The 21,948-nt window shown below is 32.6% G+C and overlaps 2 protein-coding genes across 5 annotated transcripts in view; both read right to left on the reverse strand.

The window, feature by feature from the left end:
- Positions 1-8,462, reverse strand: part of LOC140447493 (facilitated trehalose transporter Tret1-like) — a 31,698-nt gene extending 23,236 nt beyond the window's left edge. For 2 of the 4 annotated variants that reach the window (XM_072540175.1, XM_072540176.1), the window contains exon 1: positions 1,681-1,844. The gene's annotated coding sequence lies outside the window, so the exon portion shown is untranslated. Of the gene's footprint in view, positions 1-1,680; positions 1,845-8,326 lie in introns of those variants that run through there. The other 2 variants (XM_072540177.1, XM_072540178.1) reach the window with 2 other exon arrangements.
- A 5,144-nt stretch (positions 8,463-13,606) lies between these two features.
- On the reverse strand, positions 13,607-15,920 carry LOC140448392 (uncharacterized). Its single transcript, XM_072541479.1, has 2 exons — positions 15,507-15,920; positions 13,607-14,926 (listed from the first exon to the last, which is right to left on the reverse strand). The coding sequence occupies exons 1-2, from the start codon at positions 15,850-15,852 to the stop codon at positions 14,640-14,642; spliced, it is 633 nt and encodes a 210-aa protein (XP_072397580.1). The 5' UTR covers positions 15,853-15,920; the 3' UTR covers positions 13,607-14,639.
- Between the last annotated feature and the right edge of the window lie 6,028 nt (positions 15,921-21,948).

Genomic DNA, 21,948 nt, shown 5'->3' on the forward strand with positions numbered 1-21,948 from the left:
TATATTAAACCTCGAGCTAAGATTAATACTAGTATAACAATTAATATTAAACTCACCAGTCTTCCTGGTTAAACCGCGTTGATTTCCATTGCACCAAGCTTTCGACATCCTTTTTGATGTCTTCTTCAGGGCTTTCGAGGTCTTAGTCTCCCGAGCCCCCAGAGACTACTGCATTGATCACTATTCACTTTACTACTATAGTGAATAGTGATCAGTGCAGTAGTGTCTGGGGGCTCGGGAGATTGAGGCCACGGAAGCCCTGAAGAAGACATCAAAGAGGATGTCGAAAGCTCGGCGCAATGGAAATCAACGCGGTTCAACCCGGAAGACTGGAGAGTTTAATATTAATTTTTATAATAGTATTAATCTTAGCTCTAGGTTTAATTGCTCTAACCGCGGAAATCTTTCCGAACATATATATATATATATATATATGTATATATATATATATATATATATATATATATATATATATATATATATATATGTATATATATATATATATATAATATAAATGCAAGTATTTGACGGACACATCAGCAGCATTCTGGAAAGCAATAAGAATTCAGACACAAATAGCAACACTCATAATGCCATTATAATAGATATTCCCCAAACCCAAGCATTATTCAAAGAGAGGAAAAAATATAATAGAATCAAATAATAAATAGAAGCAAAGTAACAGAAGCAAAGATCATCATGAACTTGAAGTAAAGAGATGTATGAGTATGGGAGAAAAGTAAAAGAATACAAAAATCTATTTGGATGGACAACCCAAAGCATAAAAGTGCACAAATCCAACAAACGTTTGAAAATAATAGGAAACTCATAGTTCTGAGAAGAAAACTGAAAAATGGTAAAAAAGAAATGGGAATTGGCTGCAGGAAGCTCAAGACCGACAGCACTGAAAGAAATTAAGGGAGGGTACTATGTTCAACTTTGAGCGCAGAAGGCTAGATGATGATCCACTTATTGTATGCAAGAAAAATACCTCAAGAAATAATCAAAACGATAAAAAATATCTACCAGAACATAATAAAAGTAAAAGTAGAAGAACTAACTGACTCAATTGCAGCTGGCAATAGGATGAAACAGAGGGATTCCTTGAGCCCTCTGTTGTTCCTGATCATGGATAAAAGTAAGAACTAAAAAAGATTACTAAATGAGATAAAAACAATTTAAAATAATCTACTATTCAGACGATACAATACTAATATCTTAAAGCGAAGATGATTTACAACGTATGCTGCACCAATTAAATATAACCGCCAGAAAGTTTAACATAATAATGTTCCCAAAAAAAGACAAAATACATTATTATAACAGCAAATTTACTAAGATGTAAATTGGAGATGAAAGATCAGATAATAGAACAAGTGATGGAGTTGTAAATATCTAGTCATCCCACTGTCTAACTATGGAAAGGTTGAAACAGAACTGGAAGATCAATTAAATAGAGCAAACAGTAATTACAGCAATTTGATTCAATTGAATTCTAATTCAATTAAAACCCAAAAGAAGGATATTAACTAAAAAATACACAATGATCTATCTATACTTATTTTAAAATTTACTAAAAAAATTTTCTCATTGTCTATGCCTAAATGAACAAATTTTAAAGAAATGAGAAAAAGATGAAAATAAAATATTTAGTGACTTTTAGCGGCAAAAATTACATACCTCTTTTTTAAAGAAATGTTTTTTATTGTATATTGTTGAATACCTCTTCCACCTGCCTTCAAAATTTTTAACACTAAATATAGTCAAAAACATTAATCACACATTAGATACGTATCATACTAAACTCCTTAAGATCTAACTGTAAACTCAATTAAAGACAAGACAAGGAAAGTTTACAATTCATTTCTTTAAATGTGATAAAACATCATTAAATAAATATTATGATGAGACGTATCTTAATTGGGTTTTCCAAACAAAAATGTGTTGATAACAATGAGGAGTATGATAGAGGATGTGAGAAAAATATTTCTGTGGGGTAATAGTATTTGCATACATGCGAAGGCACTATTATAATATTAATCAAAAGTATTAAACTAAAAAAAGCAAATTTAAAAAAAAAGTCTGTTTATCTATGTATACTTTACGAGAATTGAGAACTGTCAACTATAATTTCCTAGAGACGGTATAAAGATATACCTCGAGAACTAAAGGTAACTGAATCATGAAAATTGGAATGACGGGGTTTTGAAGAGTGACCTATTTAATAAAAATATTGTCATCTCATCCGGTATACCGGAAATTTCTTATAACTTCGTTTTTTTTTAATGGGACACTCTGTATATATTTTAATTTTAGAAATATTCACGTTATTTTGAACATTTTTTGTTAATACTTTCCTATACCTATTGTAAACCGTTTTTGAGTTATGTTTAATGGTTTTTATATGAAAATTACAATTTTCTAAAATGCATATAAAGTTCAATATCCTCTAATGTAATTTGAATAAAAGTTTAAATTCCTTTGAAACTTATTAACCAGATACAGCATTTTCGTTTAAACTATAAAGTTGTCTGTTTTATTATACAGGGTGCTGTCGAAATTGGCATAAAACCGGCATCCTAAAATTTCGCCTAATTCCTTTTTTTCAAATGTATGTGATTTATTATTTTAGAAAAATATGTTTTTCACTATCGATTTGTATTAGTATTTATTATACCTATCTTTTGCAGTTTTCAAATAAATTAACTTTATACATTTTTGTCACAAGAATTTTTTTATCAAGTAGCCTATGGAATATTCTGAGAAAAATATCAGTTATTGTTAATGTTTAGTAGTAACCTTGTGGTATGCTATTGGGTGACAGTTATGATAATAGTTTGCCTAATTTTCTTAACAACATACTAATGGCTCATTTAGGATATACAAATGATGATTTCTTAAATTTAATTATAATTTACGGTGAGTGTAACAGAATAGTATCCAGAACTAGCCGTGTTTTTGGTGAGAGTAAAACGTTTGTTGAACAACTGTTTCCAGTTTGGTCAGTTTATAAGTAAAAGGACCCACGTCGATAGTATAGACTTACACATAGATATTCTGGGATATTTGGCAGCTAATCCAAATTCATCTTTACGGTAATGAGCAATTATTACTGGTATCGATATGAACAATAGTTCCGACCCAATAAATCAACAACGGATCAAATCTTCACAGTCAGGCAGATTCTTGAGAAAATGCTTGAGTTCGGAGTCGATACCCACCACACATTCGTGGATTTCAAAGCCGCATACAAAACTTCTACAGGCTATGGTGTCATTTCAAATGCCGCTTGATCTTGTTCAACTAACGGAACTTACACTCACAGGCGTAGAGAGTGTAGTCAGAATCCAAAACGACTTTTCCAGACCCTTCCAGTGTAAAAATGGACTGAGACAGGGAGATGGACTGTCGTGTCTCTTATTTAACCTTGCACTAGAAAAAGTAATTCAAGAGTGCCATATTAATACGAATGGCACCATCTTTAATAAATCTGTACAAGTGGTCGGATATGCAGATGACATAGACATTATTGCTAGGTTCACAGAATCTCTGATCGAGGCATTTCCATCACTAAGGGCGTCTGTACTGAGAATATGATTAAAAATAAACGCACATAAAACCAAGTATATGTATTGTACTAGATCAGGCAACCAGATACCTAGACTATTAATTGACGATCTGGAACTGGAAGGTGTGGACACCTTCGTCTACCTGGGCTCGCTGCTGACCAAAGACAACAATGTCATCGAAGAAATTAAAAGAAGAATAGTGTTTGCCAATAAGTGCTATTATGGCTTGAGGAAACAGATGGCCCCAAAACTACCCAGAAAAATTAAAGTTACCATATATAAAACACTAATAAGGCCAGTGTTAACATACGGGTCAGAAAAGTGGTCACTTACACAGAACGACCAAGAATTGCTTATACGTTTCGAGAGAAAAATTCTAAGGAAAATATATGGAGGAGTACAAGAACAGGGTTTGTGGCGTAGGCGCTACAACTATGAGTTATACAGAATTTTTGGGGAACCTTACGTTGTAAAATGTATTAAATTAGCACGCCTTCGACGGATAGGACATGTAATTAGGCGAGGTGAAGACGCAACGATCAGAAACATTTTCAACCGAACAGAACCAGTGGGAAGACGAGCCAGAGAAAGACAAAAACTTAGGTATTAAGACAACATAGAGGATGATCTAAAATTCATCGGAATTAAAGCATGGAGAAGAGTTGCCAGAGACAGGAGCGAATGGAAGATTGTTCTGAAGAAGGCTTTGGCTCATAACGAGTTGCAATGCCACCGATTATGATGATGATCGACATAAAAAATTCACAGAATTTTTAAAAACATCATTGAACCCTTTAATCGTATACACTAGCTCAACATTTACTTCTTCTAAATGCGAATATCTTCTAGAGATGTTGGCGATTACACTGACCGATCTTATTCTATTCACAGCAGTGCGAAATAGACCAGTTGACGTTAGACCAGTCCACTTCCTAAGATTAGCCAGCTAATATATACGCCCACGTCCAGGGCCTCTCTTACCCTCAATCTTGCCTTGTAGAATCAACTGTAAAAGTCGGTATTTATTATTACGCATGATGTGGCCGAAGTAAGCCAATTTTCTGTTCTTTACGGTGTTGATAATTTCTTTGTCTTTCCTTAGCCTCCGGAGAATAGTTATAATACTTGTGTGGTGTATATATGAAACCCTCAACATACGTCGGTAACACCACATTTCAATCGTTTTATAACATCTTCTGTAAGGCTCCAGCTTTATACTTCATAGAGGAGGCTACTAAAGACGTAACATCTAAGAATTCTTATGAGTATATTGATACTTGAAGATAAGTTGCAGAGAATCTTCCTAAGGCTGTCCTAGCTCAACATTTACATCCTGGAGATTATGTAAGACGTGTAGAATTTTTTGAATGAGTTTTAATGAAATGCCTAGATCAAGATTTTACACAAAAATTATTTGGTGTGATAAATCGAAGTTTACAAAAAATGACATGGTTAACCATCATAACAGTCACTTCTGGAGTGACGAAAATCCTCAGCTCACGTAGGATAGTAAATTTTAAGCATTATTTTCATTCAACGTATTTTGTGCTGTGAAAAATAATAAGATAGTCGCTCTCGTGATTATTGACGAAAATTTAAACTTAATGAAATATTTAGCTATAGACGTATAGCTAATAAAGATCCGTTTCTCTGGTCACCAAGATCCCGTTGTCACTACTATATTTAGAGACATGTTAAAAATAAGGTGTTCTCTGAGCCTATCACTACTGAGGAGCCTATAATAAATAAAGTCCCTCAAGTTCTTAAGTAAATAAATAAAGAATCAATATCAAGAGCTAATAATGAAAATCTGATTAAAAGAGTTCATAAATGATTGGAGGTTGATGGGTGTAAAGGGATTTAATTAAGCATCCAGAAATCAGATCTAAGTAACCCAATTCAGTTTAAAAATTTAAAATCCTTTTAATAATATTATTCATTGCTTATTGCTCAATGCGATTGTTTGTTTATGACATTGAAAATATCGGTGTAACTAGAACACGCGCTGACCTAGTGAAATTTGCAATGTAATCAAAAGCTTGTTTAATAATGTGTACAAATTATATTGGAAAAACATAAATGCATAAACAAAAGCACGTGAGTTAAATACCCGGAAAATAACGGGAGTAGATCATTAAGAATTAGGAGAAAGCTAGCCAGTGAAAGCTAGCGTTGTCATCCTCAACTGGGTACTCTCTCCATTATTGTACTTAGAGAACCAATAAAGTAATTATAAGTATCCAGTGAGTTCGAGTTAATCAACCCCATGTAGGGGGTAAACTACCCCTAGAGTTCCACTATATGGAACTCTTGATGGAAGCAATCTAATAAACATTATATGATTATCCAGCATTATTATATGGGTAACATTTTGAACATTTATTACATTAATAAGCTATTGCCTATTTTCTTTGATAGCATCTTTTTAATTGTTTATTGTTTAACTTACAATATGAAAGTTGTAAATTAATGCAACATAGTCTAGGAAAAAAATCTTTTTTGTGACAAAAATGTATAAAAGTAATTTATTTGAAAACTGCAAGAGATAGGGAATACCAATACAGATTAATAGTAAAAACATATTAAAATATCGAAGTTTCTAAGGAATTTAAACTCTTTAATTTAAATTACATTAGAGGATGTTGAACTTTATATACAGGGTAGAAAAGTGTAATTTTTATATAAAAACCATTATAACTTAAAAACGGTTCACAATAGGTATAGAGGATTAACAAAAAATGTTCAAATTTACGTGAATATTTCTAAAATTAAAAAATATACAGGGTGTCCCATAAAAAAACGCAGTTATAGGCAACTTCCGGTCTAACCGGAAGTAGCAAGTAGATGAAAATATTTTCAATAAATAGGTCACTCTTCAAAACCTATTCCTACTAATTTTCATGATGAAGTTACCTTTAGTTATCGAGATATTTCTAATTGGCCGTTTATCTGCCGCACCCTGTATATTAAATATCCATAAAATGTTAAATTATCAAATAAAAAGACAATATTAAAAAAATTATTGCATTTTTATTATTTATAATTATACAGGGTGTCCTAATTCAGGGTGTCCCATTTTAAGAATGTCCTGTTTACCTTTTCTTACTTTATCTCAGCTTGCATATTTCTTTTTTAATTCTCTTTCCTATTTTCGATTTTTTTTATCTTTTCATTATCTTTAAACCTCTTGTACTGTTTGAGTAACTACATACTATATCTTCGCAGATCGTCTCTAAATTCTGCTGAAATTATTTTATTTAGTTCTTTATATTCTTCTTTGTTGTCTTTTTTGTTTAGCTTTCATCGTATTTTCATCAGAGGTGTATTATTGTTAATCTCTTCGCTTTTGGTGTCATTTTTCTTGCAAAATTTGAGTTTTGCCTTTTTGACCGAGTCTGTTATTAATTTTTTGTGATCATAGGTACCTAGCAGTTTGGTATTAGTATACCAGTATACCATTTTTTAAGTAAAACACTTGCACGTCACGATTTATACAAAGTGACGTCACTTGTATTTAAAATTTCCAGAACGTCAACCTTAGAGTTCAAATGTTTCTAACACAGCTTATAATACGAAACCCATACGGAACTGCTCGATCTTTCATAGGCGTCAACATGGTGTAATAATCAGAAAAATGTAATCATCATTATATTGAAAATTTTAGAATTATATTGATTAAATAACCAAAAACATTTGTTATTATTATTAATATAAATTTTATGAAATAACTCTTCAAGTCTAATATTGCACAAAATAATAATTTTAATTAAATAGATTAGATAATTGTACGCAACTGATACCGGAATACTTCAAATTTTATTAACAGTTCAGCGTGTGGCAAAAGTGTATAATGTGTTGCCGCTTTTTTAGAGTAAGAATTTTGTTTATGTTTTGATTTCTTACACAATTTGGTCATAATATAATATATATTAATAAATTGTATTTATAAATACATATTAAATTTAGACTAATAGCTTTAAAAACTAATTATTGTTGTGTATTGTGATTGTGCTATGTCAAAACAAATAAATAGTCTCTAGAAAGCTGATAAGCTTTCATATAAGATAGATAATTTTGAACAAGAAATAATGGCGGGACGTCTTTACTATTACAGCCCTAAAAGAGGTAAGTTTAAAATTTAGAATATATAATTTTGTATTAAAATGTTTTCTTATGTATTTTAGTGTGTTGCAGTAGTCTTAAAACTAAGTGTATTTACTGTTAATATAATAGTTTGACAAATAGTTGACATTTTAAAAATTCCTCATTTACTAACTATTCTGATGTTTTGGCAACGCTGTGGGGTTCTGACGTCGTAAATCTTGAATGACGTGCAAGCATTTTTATGTGAAAAATGCTATATATGTAAAGTTTTCGCTATATTTTTTATGAATGCTTCTGACTGCAGTGATGGCTACTCAAGTACCATATTATAAGCATGTTGCCTTGTTTTTGTTATTTTGCAATGGATTTTTTTACTAATGACACAATTAAATAGTGCAAAAATATCTATTTTAATATAAGATTTTATTGTTTAATTGTTTAAATCTCAAAGTAAATGCATGATAAAAATATGAACTTTTGCACAAAAGAACTCATATTGTTATCACAATAATCCCAAGTGTTCAGACTATTTTTTGTTAAACAAAATCGTCCATTCCAATTCCAATCGTCCAACAAATAGTTAAAAATAGTTAATAATAATTAAAAAAGGAAAATCGACATACAGCATAAAATATTAAATTTTCTTTACTTACTTTCTGTACTGCACCTTTTTTAAATTTTTTTATCATTTTATTTTATTATTGCACTATTTTAGAAAATGTTTTGTACTGTATTACGCTTGATATTAGCCTGAGTACACAAAACAAATTCATTTTAAAGCTTCATGGTTTTCCCAATACTTTTGGTGAGCACGTAAAAGTAGTGCTTGTATTTGTCTTTGTTTGCATTTCCTTGAACAATTTTATCAGTTGAAGAAGCAGTTTGATAAATATTTTTGCAGTATTTATTTTTATTTTGGTGTTGTATATTATCTTTTTATTATTAGCAAATACCGAAATATTTACAGTTGTAAAAACTTTTGAACTCGACAAAACCAAACGTGATAGTTTGAGTGACTGATTGTATTTATGTAAATCGAATAGTGACAAATACCATAATATTATTTTATAAAAATTGTATCAATTATATTTATAAAATTCTTGAAATATAGTTATAGATTCACAAACACCAAATTTTATACAGGAAGAAAGAATTTGTAAAAATAAAAACAGTAAAAAGAAAAATATACATAAGAAAAAGGTATGAAATGTTCCTGACCTATTTTTTGTATTTATATTAATGCCATTTTAGGAAAATATCTTCTACTAAGTTATGGTTGATATTATTTGAATACAATAAAGTCCCGTTTTATGTCCGCTTGCCATTATGCTAATTTCAACACTGATTTCAGTACTAAAATATTTTTAGGTGCGCGAGTCGATTTAGTATGAAAAATGTATGTTTGTGTTAGCAACTATCTTAATTTTAATTAGCATTTAGGCATGCGCTCTACCAATTTTGTATTGATAACCTAACAATGAAGTAATGACTGTGAAAAAGAAGCTACAATTATGTGCAGTATCTTTAATTGTAATAATGATGCTAGCTATAAAGAAAAAAAAATCATAAGCTTCTTAAAAAAACCGTAAGTGGAGAAAAAATGGACCGATAGAAAGGATTAGGCAAAGGAATATTAAATATGTTGAATGAAGAATTATTAATAGAAGACCCTTTGGCATATAAAAACTTTTTACAAATTAATAATAATAATTTGTTTAAAAAATTGTTACGGATAATTAACAATAACCTCACTTTTGGTTAATATTTGATCATTTTTAGTACAAGAAATGGAGTGTAGTTGACCGCTGGGGTGGATTTGACTGAAAAGTTGAAAATGTTTCTTTTCTTGTACAAGGTGGTCCAGAATTATGTACATTAATTTCTAGAGCTCATAATACGTCCAAAAATAAGGGTACTTTTTTATGTACACTTTTTTATAAAACTGAATAATAAGGGAGATACAACCCTTTAAAGGGGTGAATTGAAATTCTTCCAAACGGTTTTGAATACGGAGTTCATATTTTGGGAGTGATTATAAGACATTAGAATAATTAATTTCATGTTACCACCTACCACATCCTATATTAATACAGGGTAGTTTTGGAGGGTAAGTGGGGGTTATTGCGTCACATGTTTTTTAATTTTTACATATTTTAAAAAAATATTTTAAAAATTGTTTCCTTAGACTTTTCTACGCAAAAAAGGTTCTCTTGTAATATTTCGATAGATATCACCGATTTCGATTTATTTAAACACGAAGGTATACATGTATTTTATTGTAATCGTTACATTTCTTAATATTCATCAAGTATGCTTTGGAATTGACACTTGTGTTAGCAATAATATTACAAATTAATGGAAAACTTAATTAATACTTAACATTTAATTAATGGCGAAAATAATATTTCACAACAACTGTTCAAAATGTCCTCCATTTTGTTGAATACATAATCAAATTCTTTTATTTAGCGAACGCATTAATCCATTTAATATTACTGGATCGTTTTGTAAATCGGTAAATACTTGTTCAATTTTGTCTCTTAACGCATTTACTGTATTAATTGGAGTGTTATACACTTTTGATTTCAAATAACTCCATACTGTAAAGTCCATTGGATTAAGATCACAACTACGAGCAGGCCAATGAATCGGTGCATCCGCACTCCGGCCTATCCACCTATCAGGGAAATGTTCATGTAACCACCTTCTACAAATTCTTGTATAATGTGGTGTAGCACCATCATGCATGAAAAACATGTTTCTTCGTATTTGTAATGGAATATCTTCCAAAATATCATGTAAAATATTGTCTAGAAGATTGTAATACATGTTACCATTTAAATTTCCGGGAAAGATGTGGTATCCTATGAAACTATTTCCTAAAGTAGCTGCCCAAACGTTTATCTTGAACGTGTGTTGGAAGTGAGTTTCCATTGTAGCCCTTGGATTTTCTTCAGCCCAGAAGTGCATATTTCTAGAATTGAACATACCTTGTCTTGTAAATGTGGCCTCGTCTGTAAACAGAATGTTGCTTAAAAAATTTGGTGCAGTTTGAACTTTATTTTGCAATACTTCACAAAAATCAACTCTAAGTGGCATATCGTCAGGTAACAATTCCTGCACTTGTCGATAGTGGTAAGGATGTAATTGCTCTTCATGCAGAACTCTTAAAACACTTTGATGGGAAATATTCGTTCTTAATCCAAACCTGCGTGTACTTATTGTGGGGTTATTTATTACAGCATCCAATATTTGCTGTTCAACGAAAACATTTCTTGCTTCTCTACGACGACCAGCATCTGTATTCCTTCTTTGAAGACAATCGGTTTCTCTCAGTCGTCGTTCAGTACTTACAAAAGTCCTGACATTGGGAATATTTATGTTCGGATACTTTCCTCTGTAGCGTCTTACAGCGGCAGCAGCATTTCCCGAACATTCCCCTAATACTAAAAGTATGTCTGTCATCTCAGAATTTGAATAGTGTGCCATATTGCGGGCAAACAAATTTAAAAATATAGCAAAAGAGACGTGTTAAACAAATTTCACTGTCGAGTACAATAAAAGTGTAGATAAAATAATTTAATTGTTATTAAACGTCACTGACAATTCATAGACTACTTGAGATTAAAGTGTTGTTGCTAACACAAGTGTCAATTCCAAAGCATACTTGATGAATATTAAGAAATGTAACGATTACAATAAAATACATGTATACCTTCGAGTTTAAATAAATCGAAAACGGTGATATCTATCGAAATATTACAAGAGCACCTTTTTTGGGTAGAAAAGTCTAAGGAAACAATTTTTAAAATATTTTTTTAAAATATGTAAAAATTAAAAAACATGTGACGCAATAACCCCCACTTACCCCCCAAAACTACCCTGTATTAATATAGGATGTGGTAAGTGGTGACATGAAATTAATTATCCTAATGTCTTATAATCACTCCCAAAATATGAACTCCGTATTCAAAACCGTTTGAAAGATATTTGAAAAAATAAGAATTTCAATTCACCCCTTTAAAGGGTTGTATCTCCCTTATTATTCAGTTTTATAAAAAAGTGTACATAAAGAAGTACCCTTATTTTTGGACGTACTATGAGCTCTAGAAATTAATGTACATAATTCTGGACCACCTTGTATATACTAAAATCTCGACCTCGAAATTATTAACTTAATTTGTAAGAAAATTAATATTCCTAATCTTTGATACAAAAATCATTAAACTAAAAATATTATTGGCAACTGTTGGTAATATTTCAACGAATCATTAAATGTAGATAAAAATACCAGTTACTAATTTTGAATAAAATAGTTTCGTTATAATCTTAAAATTTGTCAACTTATGCACTTTTCGCTTGAATTTGGGGTGAAGTTAACCGCCGCGCCGAGGTAAAGATGTCCCATCAGGTCAAAACTTGCATGATCTTGTATCGTAGCTAGACTAAATCGGCGCTGGTTATTGTTTCATTGTTAGTTTAGTTTGAAACGTGGAAGGGTGCTGACACGTAAAATATTTTTAAAAATAATTACGAACTTATCGACAATAAATTTGTAAAATGGCGAGGGTGTATAAGCGTAATGATGGTGCAAAAATTCTTAAACAATACAGCGCAGAAGATTTAGATGGAAAAATAAGTACTAATGCAGCATCGAAAAAATACAATATTCCAAAGGGTACGTTAATGAACAGAATACATGGGCGATGCATTAAACAGCATTTACCAAAGTTGAAGAAGATGATTTTGTGGATCCAGTAATTACTTGTGCAAATTGAGGATTCCCATTAAATATATTGGATCTTCGTTAAACTGCAAAAGCTTACCTAGACCGTCTTGGTAAACCTCACTCTTTAAAAATAATTTTCTTGGGTACGATTGGACTAAGGGGTTCCTAGAAAGACAAACAAATTTTAAGTGAACGCTTAAACAACAACATAAAAAGAGCTCGTGCTGTCGTCGATGCTGACACATTAACAAATTGTTTTAAGGAATTAAGCAAAACACTTGAAGGTGTCTACCCTCCTGCAATATTTAATTACGACGAAAGTAATTTAAGTGATGATCCGGGGAAAAAGAAACTAATTTATCAAAGAGGTGTCAAATATCCAGACAATATAATAGATTATACTAAAAGTGCTGTGACAATTATGTTATATGTTTCGGCAACTGGAGATATATTATCGCCTTATGTAGTTTATAATGCTACAAATTTGTGGGGTTCTTGGCACCAAGGAGGTCCTAGAGGCGTCCCATGATGTGAAAATCTTTGCTGCAGTAAAGGTACGAGTTATAATCGATCTAATCATGAATGGTTTGATGCAATTTATTTTACCGATTGGTTTAAGACTATAATTTTGGCTCATGCTCGTTTAATTGAAGAAAAGAAGGTCTTAATAGGAGACAATCGTTCGAGTCATTTTACAAAAGAAGTGCTCAATATTTGTAAAGATAATCATAATTGCGAAATACGAATAAGCGGATGCGCAAGCGCCCTGTACGTGAAATCAAATCTTAACTGTATTTTCCTTTTTATTTCGATATACTCTGTACGAGTACTATAAACCAATTCGCTAAGAATTTTGCTTAGTTGAGGAGATATGTTGTGGAATGCAATTTTTAGATTCCCCATGTCTCTCGTAACATCTTTATCAACGTCTGTTTTGCCTTGCAATTCTTAGAAGGCACAGATTAACACTAGAAGCACCAGCATTTGTGCATACCTAGAAGCACCACCGGCGGTCAAAATGACGGATATTAGAATTTTCTATTGCCAGCCGTTTTATATTAAGTTAATAACTAATAATAAAAGACGTATTTAATATATTTAAATAAATTATTTAATTATTTAAGTACAATTTATGCAGTAGCAAAATTTTTTAATTTTGCTTGTACATGACCCACACACAAAATTTTTACATATATGACAAATTTCAAATGTTTTATTTTTGTTGCAATTCCCTGTTTGATACTGCTTACGTTTATTATTTGGTGGTTTTTTGTACCTCTTGGATTTGTATCCGTTGATGTTGTCCTGCCCTTAGTCATGTGATCTTCTCGCAATTCTTCTGCTAACTGAAGTAAAAAATCCTGCCTAGATATTTGACTGCCCGTAACTTTCTTATACAGAACCCAAGCATTTATTCCTGCCATATCTAAAATATTAAAAAAAACTTGCAACGGTCATCTTCTTGAAGCAGATTTGGTTGAATACAGTCTAGCCATCTGATCTACAACGTCTACTCCGTATTTGGTCTGGTTGTAGAAGATGATGGTTTCCGGTTTTTTCTTTTTATCTGTGCCCATTTTAATAACATTCGAGTGTAAAGAACTCAGCACTAGAACATTTTTGTTGACTTTTCCCTGATACGTCGTTAGCGTCAAATCTTCGTGTTTGAAAATTTTTGTTTTGTACAATTCCATCTTTTCATTTTTTACTGACGGTGGAATATCCTTTCCTGTTCGGTTGATTGTTCCAACAATGCTGGTAGCCTTCTTTTGTAATTCTTTTGTAATTTCTTTTAGTTTCTTTTGTAAAACTTTATGGACGTAAAGAAATTATCCGTCGTGACATTTCTTCCTTTATTTACAAATGGTTCCATTAGACGGCTAACAACATGTTCCCCCAGAAGTTGATTGGCTGGTCGTTGTTCATCTTTCCCCAGGTAAGGAAATCCGTTCAACAAATATTTGGACTCTACATCAGCTGCAAGCCAGAATTTAATTCCAAACTTATCGGGTTTATTCGCCATGTACTGGGTAAAGCGGCATCTTGCCTTCGTGGAAAAAAGCTGTTCGTCGATAGTTATATTTTCGCCAGGTGTATAACATAATATACAATTCTCTATAAATGGGTTCCATATTCCCGACGCAAGTGCAAATTTATCTGTTGATAATCGCTCAGACCTGGTATTTCTCATATCAAAACGGATAAAACTCATTATTTGTGTAAATTTGTTTCTCAAATCATGTACCAGACCACAGCATCTTTATGCTAACATTTCGTGCCATATAAGCTCCCCTAGCATACAGTAAGGATATAAATGCTTCGATTTCTTCAATAGAAATTTGCCAATTTTCATCTTTGAGTTTTCTTCTACCTTCAGCAACAGTACATGATTTTATGTTACAGAGTATGCATTCATCAATCAACAGCCGCCATGCACTAGCTGCAGAATCTCTAATAATGCTTCTCTTAGCATGAGGGGTTGGTCCAGCAGCTTCCTTTAGAACATTTTGACTGGTACGCCTTCCTAAAATGAACGAGATAAATTAGTATGCAGGTATATACTCATTTATTTATTTATTTAAATAAATGGCACCGTAATAAATAAAGAATGGAACAACAACCAAGAAATAAGAGCGCACATCGGAAAAGCTAGATCCACCTTCAACCAGATGGGGGCCTTCTTTAAGAGCCATAACTTCTCTCTTGGTATAAAAGTAAGGATGCTGCGATGCTACGTCTTCTCTTTTCTTTTTTATGGTGTTGAACAGTTGACCTTGACGAAGATATATGCAGAAAATTGAAAGCATTCGAGCTGTGGCTAAATCGGAGAACACTTCAAATCCCGTGGACCACTATCAAATCTCGAAAGTTACAATATTTCGAAAACATCGTGCGAAATGAATCTAGATGCGCCCTTCTACAAGCCATCCTGCAAGGAAAAATATTTGGAAAACGGGGTCCAGGAAGAAGAACATCCTGCAGATAAGGTAAATATTGCCATGATTATCGCCAATATTCGTGACATCAAAAAGAATATGCTCAAAAATATTATACACCTAAGTGAATACATAAATAGAAACTACTAATATAATATAGTTGCTTACCTGGTGTACTAGCATTGTTGTCAAGTAACTCCCATCCTATGGTATCTATGGAAGAATTCTCCAAATTGCTTCTGCAAATTCCTCTTACCTGGTTGGTAATCATTTCTGAAGATGTATTGAAGTCTGAATTCGAAGTTGAAGCAGAAGTACTGGGCATCACCTCAATCTCAACTTCACCTTCAGAATCACTGCCCGATGAATGTCCTTGATCAACTGTATTAGGCACATACTCGTCAACTTCATTATCAGATACATCTTCATCAGATAACTCTGCTACAGATTCATCTTCTGACAAATTCTGTAGACACTCTAATAGCTCCTGCTGAGTCAAATATCGGCGAGACATGATAACAGCAGAAATAATAAAAATCACAATGTAAAATTAATCAAAATACAGATTGAACATGCAATTGCAAAGAGTATACTCAAACTACATAATAACAAATATTTTCGATTTATTTTATACATAAAATAAGTAAAAACTTCCCAGAAAAGTAGAACAAAAATTAGACTACCTCGTCATTAGGAGCGCATTTTTCTAGGTAGACATCAACATAAATATATTCAAAATGTAATTATACTAAGTACCTGTAAAAAAGAAATTATAATCCTCAAGTAAATAATAAAGTCCCAAATCATAAATTTTGTAAAATAAATATGAATGACTAATATAATACTTTAGACTAATGAGGGTCGAAAATAGAAAGTAGTCAAAATGACTGCTATATGGTAGTTCTAGGTATACGTTACCATATCTTAAAAAGTAATTACGCTAAGTATCTGTAAACGAGAAATTATAATCTTCAAATAGATCTAGGAAAAGTCATAAATTATCAAGTTTCTAAAACATTTATGAATAGGTAATACAGAGTGTCAAAAATGAAAAGCAGTCAAAATGACCGCTCTGGTGTTTCTAGTGTTAAAGCTTAATTCTGAATTTGGTTTCGAAAATTAGTCTACGATTTTATTATCAGATGTCGCTACATTGCGTCTATACGAAGCCATGTTAGAGTTGCTTCCTAAGACAGAAAATATTTATTTCACGTTCAGAGCGATTGCGAAAGCCGTTCTGATAAGGCCTATTAGGCCGAAATACGTATAAGCGGATGCGCAAGCGCCCTGTACGTGAAATCAAATATTAACTGTCTTTTCCTTTTTATCGCTATTTGATTTTAAATACTAAAGGTAAATACCGTTAAAAAATGCACAAAAAACTTTAATTTCGCTTGAGAATGAAGACACGCTGGCGGCACGTGACTTTTTCGAAAGTGTTAGCAAAACCAGATGTAAAAAATCTTATTTAAAAAAATTATATCGAACCTCCCAAATATAAGTGTTTATTTTAGATATTTTATATTAGTTTACCTACTGGACGGGACGACTGGAGCATCGTATGGGATAAAATTAAACGAATCATTATTCCCAAATGGACAGATTCGATGTAAATATCAGGATGGAACTGTTTTCTAATGCTCTTTTGTCTATTATTCTCGATCGACGATGGTAATACAATAAAATGTTGAAATCGTGAAGTAAAAATTATAGTTTTATTGACAGCTACTAATAATTACACTATAGATGTTAGTTGGGTAACTGTCTATAATAGACTGCGATCAAATGAGCTCATATTCCCAATTTATAATTTCACAAATGATGTATACCTCAGAACAGAGGTTAATGCTTCTATCATACTAACAAACTTTGAACTATGAGCTTACAATTAGTTAGTATTACAATTACAATAATACAATTCAATCTAGTCCGTTATTGCAACACTTTGAAATTGACAATTTAATAAGTTTGCAGATGAATGAACTCTAATTTCACAATGTTTCAACTATACACGGTGAAACTATAAAAGGTTAATAAGTTAAGAATATTGTGAGATAACAAATTAAGGGATTAATTTGTGATTGGACATATTGGACACTATATAAAAGAAACAGACGACCAATAGAAAATATCTAAACACATATAAAATATAAAATAATAATAATAATATAACACTAATTCACTCGGTTTTTGAATTATTATCTCACCCGACCAGTACTACCTATAACTTGAATATTTAGAATTTATGATTCAGCTAAACTATTTAATTAAAATCTAAGCTCATTAAGTGAAACTGATCGCTTTCTCTAAAGTTTTACTTAAATTTGGTTCTGATATCGTGTGTCTACGAGGCGCTGAATGAGATTGGATGCAAGAACCTTGATGCCTTTGTTTTCTGGCTCTCTCGGAGTTTTAAATATATCTGACTACCTTCCACATAATGACAATCAACATAACAATAAATATAGTGACTAGCCGTGGTTAAATGAGGAATCCACTGATGGTTAGTTAGCAACGGTTTTCCAGGTGTGTTCGGATATATATTCGTCAAACTGCTCTGCCTCATGTACAATATTTGGCAACTCATCTCCCCGTATATCTATAGTATGTCTGGGAATGTTGTTCTGCTTCATGATTGGCCTCTGCATAAGCTCTTCAATGGGACTGACGGGAGTCTTAAATAACTTCCAATTGCTGTTTCCAATCCATTACTGGATGTGAGTAATGTTATGTTTCGGGTCTGAGCAACGCATTTTGGTGACAGCTTTATAAAACTCTGATTGATTATATGTTCAGATCGAGAACCGTCGCACATTATAGCTAAATTTATAGCGTATGGTGAAACGACTAGCCAGAGGTTCGGTGTGCTCATTTTCAACCAATTGGTTTCCTTTATCGTGTACTCTATTATATTGCAGGTGGTGTTGGTAGTTATATCATATAATTCATTTAAGATACAGTTTGGCTGGGTATCCATATTAATGATTCCCATTGGAATCCACTCTCATTTGTTTAAACTCTCATTCCCAACTCTCTTTTGTTTAATTCTATACACCTTCCTTTATCTTCGTATGTCACTTTAAAATAGTGTAAGTTATTGTAACATACTGCAAGTAGATTCTTTGGGACCAACAACGAGCGCACAACACCACCTCTCACCGACAACGAAAGAGCTGTAACTCTCAGTAGGTTGTATCTAGTGTTGTCAATTATTAGGAAATAGCCAATAATGACGATGTCTCCTTCTTCATCTTGTACGACCATGTTTATTATTGGCTGCCTTCTTATATCTACTCCTTATGGAAAGAACCTTGTAGCATTCGAAATGATTTACTGTATTTGTCAGAGTTGTATAATATCTATGAAGTGTCCATGATTGTAATGAAGAATTAATATTTTTTCATATGTGTTCGCATATTCTTTTGCATATTCCATTACACGGTTATAAGTCGTTTCCACTTTAAGTCGTATGTACTCTTTCTCTAATGTGTCAGCTCTATATGAGACATTTCTTAGGCCTTTAGACATTGTCTTAGTTTCGTTTATCAGTACTTCTCGGAACCTATTTAAATGTCCGTTTATTTCTTCTTCTGTAGAGTTAATCGAAGCTATTGTTTGTAAAATCATCTTCGTCTGATGTTTTAAATTGTTTATTAGATCCTTTTGATTTTCGTCCAAGAATCTATGTCCCTGTATATTTCATCATTTACCCCAAATACTGATGTGAGGACTGTTCCTAGAAGATCCCTCTTCTTAAGAAAAGGAGACTCTTTTCTTATAAGAGTCTTCTTTTAACTTCAAGATCTAATGCTCGACTTATCATGTTTGCTCGTTCTTGTTCCTCTTTTAGCTGGCTCGATAGTGAATCACAATTTATTATATTGCTTGTCTTACACATATCTTCCAGCGTTTTTAGCATTGAATCTATCGTTCGTTCACCATCTAAATTTTTTTTCTTTTCTAGATGAGTTTTTATTCTAAATATTCCTCGATCTATGTACAGATCGCTTAGATGCTCTGAATGTAATCCGGGGGATGGGGTATAAATTTTGTACAAATTTGCATTTGATAGCTTCAAAAATACTAAAAATAGGATGCAAACCATAAATTTTCTCCATATACTACGTGCTCTATTTGTCTTTCGTGAGGTGGGCTCTCGTACTATTGGTATTGACTTGTGTATAGGACGAGTAGTTACTTTTCCGTTCGCCTTCTGAACTGTTGCGACTCGTGTCAAATCCTCAGCTCCGCGATGTGTTTCGATTATCTTCGCTAATGGCCATTTACCGGCGAGGTGTCATCCTCTTTTATTATTACCACTTCTTCTTTTTCTAGGTTTGCGACGGTTTTTGCCACTTATATCACTGTTGTAGATTTGACAAGTAGTCATGTCTCCAACTGTTCCAAAAATATATTATATTATAACATATATTTTTGCTATTTCCGATAACACCAGCCTCTTTGTTATTTTTTTATGTTCGTTTAATTTTATTTTAAATATAATTACCTCTTCAACCGGTGACCAGTGGATCCCTAGCGTTTTATGTATATCTTCTCTGTCTAACGTTTTGAGATAGACACTTTTTAGTTCTTCCAGTATTGTTTCCATTAAATCTTTCTTAATACAAAACCCCCTTTTTTTGAACATTTCTGTTAACTCAGTTTGAGCTTGATGAGCTTCAGCCAACGTTTGTGATCCAGCTAGCACGTCGTCTACGTGTATGTTTTGTTTAACAAGTTCCGCAGCTAGTGGATATTTTAATTTCACGTCATTTCATAATTTCTGTATCGTTCTTAATGCAAGGTATGACGCTGCCTTCGTACCGTATGTTACTGTTGACAACTGATACTTCTTTATTGGTTCTTTTACAGACTGTCTCCATAATATCTTCTGGTAAACTTGATCTTCTTCAGCTATCTTTATTTGCCTAGACATTTTCTCTAGATCTGCCGTATATGCTATTTTGTACGACCTCCAATGTATTAATATATTTGTAAGATCTTGTTGCAAACGAGGTCCAGAGTGCATTATATCATTGAGACTGATTCCTGTTGAACTTTTACTGGAAACGTCAAACACGGCCTTGCATTTTGTTGTGATACTATCCTCTTTTATTACTGCATGATGAGGAAGGTAATACTCTTGCTTATTTATGGTTTCGGTATAATTCAATTTCATATGACCTAAATCTTCATATTCCTTTATAAATTTCCTGTACTCTTTTTATAGGTTTCTGTCTCTTTGAAATTTCTTCTCTAATTGCAGCAGTCTCGCATATGTTTGCTGATTTGAGTCCCCTAATAGGCTTGTATTAGAATTACAGGCTATTTTAACTATAAATCTTTCTTCGTTATCCCTTTTTACTTTGAGAGAGAGAGTTTGGCTTTGATCTACTTCTTCTAACTCCCAGTATTTTTTTTATTTCGTCATCCATCTGTCGTCTAGATATTATGCTAAGTACTTGTACATTAGGAATATTTTCTTACTGTGCTATCAATGACATTATCCAACCCAATTTTGTATTTTGGGTGAGCAAACCATCCTTTGTTGGATCTACTCCGTCCAGTAATATTAAACTATATTCTTCGGCTCCTAATAAAATATCTATTGAACCTGTTTCATTAAAATTTGGATCCGCCAGGACTAAGTTCCTATTGTTCCTTTCTTTCATATGTATCTCCTTATCCGGTAGATTTTTTGTTATTTTTCGTAGTACAAGTGCTTCGGTCTTCATTTCAAATTCATTTTTGAAATGCGCCTCTAAGTTTAATATCACGCTCCATTTCGACGTCCTTTGGTCTTCATTGGCAATTCCAGATATCTGAGCGTGGACAGCCTTTCTTTTTATTCCGAGACTTGTAGCGGCCTGCCCTGTAATCAATGATGGCTGCGAGCCTTCGTCAATCAATGCTCTCATCAAGTGTGAGCTTCCTTTTGAGTCTCTTACTCGTACTAATGCCCTGCAAGTAGCACTTTTTCATTCTAGTCCCACTGGAATTGGGTCTATTTTGTGGCCTTCTGTTTTCAAAATTCCCTCTGTTATCGTACTGACATTCTGACCCACTAGAATTTGGTCTATTTTGTGGCCTTCTATTTTTTGAATTCCTTCTGTTATCATACTGACCTGACCCACTAGAATTTGGTCTATTTTGTGGCCTTCTATTTTCTGAATTCTTTCTGTTATCATACTGATCTTCTGACATGCAATTAATGGTAAGTGTAGTAATTAATGGTGCTGTCCACCACATTTTGCACATCTATAAGAGGAATAACATGGTACTTTCCTTTGTGTAATAGGCATCTACCGCACCATTGCTTTTCCTTTAGGATTTTGTTTCTTTCGCGTACTTGTTGACTTAGAAACTTTGTTCATTTGAACAGTTTATGTTCTTTATGACACACCACACAGGTTATCTCCTTCTTTATCTGTTGTCTGTGATCTGTTCCTTTTCTTTCTGTTTCCAACATCTCCAATGTCTGGAATCTTCTTTGTAGGAATTCCTGTGTTGACATATATGTCGGAATGTCCCTACTGTCTTGAATTGACGTTTCATATAATCTCCTAATTTCTGTGTCCCACTTTCACATGCTCATCCTTGATAGAATAGT

The sequence above is a fragment of the Diabrotica undecimpunctata genome, chromosome 8 (genome assembly GCF_040954645.1).
Source record: "Diabrotica undecimpunctata isolate CICGRU chromosome 8, icDiaUnde3, whole genome shotgun sequence".
Lineage (NCBI taxonomy): Eukaryota > Metazoa > Arthropoda > Insecta > Coleoptera > Chrysomelidae > Diabrotica > Diabrotica undecimpunctata.